This window comes from Vanessa atalanta, chromosome 20, assembly GCF_905147765.1.
Source record: "Vanessa atalanta chromosome 20, ilVanAtal1.2, whole genome shotgun sequence".
Lineage (NCBI taxonomy): Eukaryota > Metazoa > Arthropoda > Insecta > Lepidoptera > Nymphalidae > Vanessa > Vanessa atalanta.
The window spans coordinates 5,182,024-5,188,002 of record NC_061890.1 but is presented as its reverse complement, the minus strand read 5'-3'; the positions used below and the strand labels follow the sequence as shown (position 1 = coordinate 5,188,002).

The window sequence follows — 5,979 nt, the reverse complement described above, 5'->3', positions numbered from 1 at the left end:
AAAAACTATGTATTTTATATTACTGCTCAGTTAGACACATTTCGTTTAGATCTATTAAGAAATTGACAATCGAACTTGCATTAAAAAGGTTTATTAATAATCCAAATGCACAATAAAATGTAATTAATATTACTATTATACAATCAAATCGAATCTTAAGTTTAATATCTCGGTTAATAACACGGTTTGTATTTATTTCACAAGTGAAACTAGAACGACAAATATTGTGAATTATAACAAATAGAACCTAATAAAATTTTACTTCTTCTATTATAAGATAGAGTTTAAGAAAAACATTACTACTTTATCTTATTTTTCACTTTATTAATAATAATTATGAAGAAGAACTTGAAATCACAATCACACTGTACAAATGTAAAATCATAAAAATTATGCGCTCGTTTATTTAAAACATTGAACACCACACGCAGTAATAAGTCCAAAAAGTCTGCCATTGAAATTTGTATCTATCATATTCGCCTATTATCAATGGCATGTCCCAATACTTTCACGCGCGAACTACGACCACCCCCTCTGCGCACGCGCCGAAGTATAAAAACACGCTCCCGCCCTCATTTCAATCAGACGCAAGTTGCACTTCAACATAGCGATTCCTGGAAGACACTAGTCTTTCAGCAGCGCTATTAAAAAACAAAACTCAATATATAATATATAACTCTTTCTTTCTTTCACTTCTGTGCTTTAATTCTTATTTCAAAATGAAATCCATGGTAAGTACACTTTTTTACTTTAATTTCTTCTTCCACGCTGTATTTTACTATGAAAAAAATTATACTATTTTTTAATGATTAATAGCAATCTAATGATCTAGTATACATCACTTATGCTAATATTGATATATTTCGAATGATTAACTGCGCGCCGGTGGTAGTTTAAACGTTATGACTTAATTTATTGCCGTATCTCTTATCGAACCAGTCGCTGCACTTTGTTAAGCAGCCTCGCCTAATACTAAGCTGCGGGATAGCTAGGCTCTACCCTGCCTGAGCAAGTCTATAACCTAATTATATGGCAGTACAACAAGCTGTTTCTTTCACAAGCTTTCAAAGCGATCAACGAGCAATATTCTGTTAACAGCGTCGGTATAAATGTTAACATTATGCAGTGTAAATTAAATTATAATTTACGATCGTTTTATTATAATAGCTTTATCTATTGGTAAAAAATCGTTTCTCATATCTCAAACGTCTCAAATTCATTTAATTTCCGAAATAACTCTTGACAGATTACAAATGTGTACAAAATATTTTCGAGCATGCTTTTGTTTCTGCATAAATACCTCATGGTTTTCTTGAGAAACTATTGTAACGAAAAAACCGGAAACTGGAGGTCAATATAACAAGTAAAATCGACAATAAAATCTAAATAATATTTATACCCTTTAACACCAGAACTCTAGAATTGACATATTACAATAACTAGTGTAAACTAGTGTAACGACTATGTCGTAAATTAAAAAGTTATCGAGAGTGCCCGTGCGCCCGCGCAGCACGCGAATTGCGGGTCATTGTCACTGAAATATTTTTTTAGTTCGCGCTCCACTTGTAATTGTTTCCTCATATGAATAGAGCACGCTCATGCTTAGTTAATAGTTAAATTATGGTAAATGTATTTCAATTTATTTAAAAAAAAAATCCACATCTACATTATAGACTAGAGTAAATACTGTCCTGTACTTTTCTTTGCTTTAATTAAAAAGGAAATAGTTTGTCAAAAAAATATTGTAAAGTTACACACCAAATTAGATTCTGACAATCACATATGTGCAAATAAAAAGCACTGAATAATTTAACCAAAAAATGTATAAGTAAAATTTTAATATACATTCAACTATTGATAGAGTTAGCAACATTTTTTTTGTTACAAGGTTTCAAGCGTAGCGAATCAGAGCACAAATATTCCCGCGAACCGACGCCACCCTCCGCGTGCGCGTTTCAATGACATTGAAAGTTATCGATTGATGCAATCCTTAGAAAATGCATAGCGTGAATTCTTTGTTTAAAAAATATTAATAGTCTTAAAAAAGTTTATTATTTATTTAATGACGTAATAACTAAATTATCTCTTTATAATATTATTCGTGGTACCATCTCAACTCACATATTTTCACTATATGAAATTCAGAGGACGACTCAAACACCAATACAGTTTTTTCATAATGACATATGAAATATTATAGTTTTTAAAATTATAACTTTGGACGCATAATTATAACACTACTAAGTACAAAAGTACATAAAATATATATACTGCTATACAAATCTTTTGTCATTATTCGTATAATCCTTTTGATAAGTGATCACATTTATGTTATTATTGTCGTCGATTTCAAGAGCATTTTCAAAATTAAAATAAAAAATCATATGATAATGTGCAATCGCAATTACTACGTAAAACGCCCAAATATAGTAAGGTGAACGCTTACAGCTATCACCAATTAACTCGTTCGGTCTGATCATAATCCATTTAAGCATGCAATGTCAAATGGACCAGTGTTGCGAGCCGCAATATCTTACCTATACGTCACCTGTATCTTAATCTTGAAGCAATAAGGTTGAGGTCTAATTTATTCATAACGTTCACGCATCGTGCATCAAATACTCACTAGTGTTGATAACGATTTTAATCAATACGATCGACATATAAAACTAATAAGCTACAATTGAAACACTTTATTATAAAATCTTTGTATTTTGATATGTGATTCTATTTGTAAAGAAATTTTACGTAAAGGGTTTAAAGGTACTGAAAATTTATCATTTTCATATCATGAATTATTGAATCGGGGCCCGTGGAAAAATATTCCGGAGACTACCGGATAAGTTGTTTGTTATTGTCGTTCGCCTCGCCGCTCACTGGCTTTTTGTCTGCATTCCATTGCACGCTAATTTAGAAGGGCAGGCCTACGCGTCAACTCGCAGTATCGATATTCCAATTATATCAAATTATAAAACGCCCACCTCTATTAAAAATTGTATCTGAACTTTAAAATTAAATATAGTACTTAGTATTTTCACGATTTTCATAACTAAGATATTCAAACAACCATTCGAATATAAAATTTTAAAAGGTTTTTTAGCTAGTCCGACCTAAAGTTCTAGAAACGCATAGCATAGTCATAAGACATATTAAAAAAATGTCATATTGATATGCGAGGGAAACCAGTCACTATGTGGCGGTGGGCAGGTCCGGAAGGCTGGCTTCCTGCTCCGTGACCTTCGGACAGCCTTCAGACCTTGACGCCATTCACTTAGTACTGCTTTACTTTTATTTATTGTCAATTATCTACGAAAGCGTTGACTTTGCTTTGTTTCGCGCTTGCGATCATTTACGCACTGAGATATTTTTTGTTCAAGACCAGAACGGAATAAATTAACTTTTCAAGTACTCCAGGAGTCATTTTAACTGTTTTTTTTTACGTAAACTAGGTAACGATTCATCATCGTGAATGAATTAATTTCACCACACAATGCATAAGATATAAAAGAAGGTCGAAGCGCAAACACGTGCGATTTTATCAACAATTTTGTAACTTCGCGTGCTTGTCTTACATTTGTAAAATGTATTTATTAAATCGTCTTTGTTCTATGTCGTGTGAAAAACTTTACGTAATTAAATTATTTTAATAGAAATTACAAAACATTATTTGATTATTCTAGTTATTTGACGTGAGTGATGTCTAAATTAGTCATTTGATTATCTCACTCAACTGGGTGATCGGATCGGACATGACCACAAGCCCTGACATCATTACGTGATTCTGAACATAGGATCGCCACGAATTCCATAATAAATCTATTAAATTTTCGACCATATTAGCTTTCACGATAAATATTTATTTTCTATTGCTATCATTAGCTACATATGCTATATTTTTGCGTGACTACATACATACATATGACTTAATTTAATTCATCGTATCGATTTAATTCTTGCTTGTGCTCGTGGATTTTGTCTTATATTTCCAATAAAATAACATTAAATTGCTTTATAATAAAGCCATTTAGAGCTGGTATAATGTTGAATTTAAGAATAATTGCGTGTAAATTTTATTGCATTTCAAGCAATAATTATATATTTTGTTTCTCATACCTATAATGTTCTCGTATCCTTATTTAGAATGTGCCGTAGAATAAATACGTAGTCTCTATCACTACATACTACCAAGCCCACTAGTTAACATTGATATTATTTCTCACAATACAAGGGCTCTCATTATTTATTCAATAAAAAAAAACTATTCTGAAATACCGGCATGTAGTAAACACTTGAGTAATGCTGTATGACTATCGTTAGTAGCTTTTAAAACGTTCGATTTAATTCAATTAGTTTATGATCATTGTGAAATGTAAGAAATGTGCCGTTAATAAACCTTTTTACACCTGAATCGCCGGCATGCAGGTTTCAGGGTTCTCCATTAGTAACTATCTATTTAAAAAATTACAACCTTTTTTATAAATATTACTTATCGGCTGATTTTATTTTAACAATGATTGATTTGAAATTCGAAATAAGACATAGACAAACATATTTCTTGACTTATTACACCCTTAAACAACAATTATGTATAGATTACTTTTATAAACAAATTTAATTTTTTTATAAAAGTAATATTTTATAAAAAAATTAAATTATATATAATAAGTTTTTTTTGTTGAAATAGTAAAACAATATTTAAATAATAAGAAATATTGTGTTTAATAATTTATTTAAATTTAAACATTAGCTTTGATATCTACCGATGTTTACATTTATGCTTATTACGATAATAATACATTAGCAGTCAAATAATATACCAGTTCATAATATGTAATTCGAAAGATAAAATTACAATTTACAAGACATTTTTGGACCTAAATTTATATAATAAGTGCATAATTCGAGGTCTTTTTATCGGCGTTTTTTTTGTAAAGTTAATTTTAATGTCATGATCTTAATGTTAATGTACCATTCGGTACTCATAAAGAAACATCTTATATGAAAATAATCGATGAAAAGTTTTATACCAGCACAAAGATAAAAATAAAAATTTTGGTTTTTTAAGTCATATTTCCTTTACAGATCGTTGTAGCTTGCTTGGCGCTGGCGTGCGGAGCCCATGCTTCTGGATGGACCGGTCCTCCAGCCAACATTGCGCTGTCTCAAGATGGCCGCAACATCTTAGACACACCCGAAGTTGCTCAAGCTCGGTCAGCCCACTACGCCGCCCTTCAAAAAGCCGCCCAAAACAACCCCAACCCTCAAGATGATGGCTCATACGATCCCCGCTGGAACAACGAACAGTACTGGCAGGGTGGTGAACAAAAATGGAACGGTGCTCAAGCTCAACAGTGGAACGATAACTCCGGACAATGGAACGACAACTCTGGTCAATGGAACGACAACTCTGGCCAATGGAACAATGACGCTCACCAGTGGAACGACAACTCTGGTCAATGGAACGACAACTCCGGTCAATGGAACGCTGCCCCCGCTGCTCCCGCATGGAACGCTGCCGGACACGCCCCAGCACCCGTCGCTGAGACCCCTGAAGTAGCACAGGCCCGTGCCGCCCACCTTGCCGCTCTCTCTGCCGCCAATAGCGCACCCAACAACAACGGACAGTGGAACGCCCCCGCTCACAACCAGTGGAACGCTCCCGCTCAAAACCAATGGAACGCCCCCGCTCAAAACAAGTGGAACGGTTCTCCTTCCTGGCAGGGACCTCCCGCTCAAATCAGACTTGCCCAAAACGGCGCTGGTATCCTTGAGACCCCTGAGGTTGCTGCTGCGCGCGCTGCTCACTTAGCGGCCCACTCACAAGTTGCCCACGCTGCTCCCGCTCACCCCCAGCAGCACTGGTGATTCGTTTCCCTTCTATTCTTTCCGGGTAACTAAACTTCTCTGGGGTGTCACGCTCTCAGAGAATGCGAGTAAGTGACATCCTAGAGACACTTTTAGTTCCTCTTTCTCCTTCGA

The 5,979-nt window shown here is 34.3% G+C and overlaps 1 protein-coding gene across 1 annotated transcript; it reads left to right on the top strand.

Annotated features, from left to right (window-relative positions):
- Window positions 1-586: 586 nt before the first annotated feature.
- On the top strand, window positions 587-5,979 carry LOC125072001 (pupal cuticle protein-like). Its single transcript, XM_047682463.1, has 2 exons — window positions 587-731; window positions 5,083-5,979. The coding sequence occupies exons 1-2, from the start codon at window positions 720-722 to the stop codon at window positions 5,863-5,865; spliced, it is 795 nt and encodes a 264-aa protein (XP_047538419.1). The 5' UTR covers window positions 587-719; the 3' UTR covers window positions 5,866-5,979.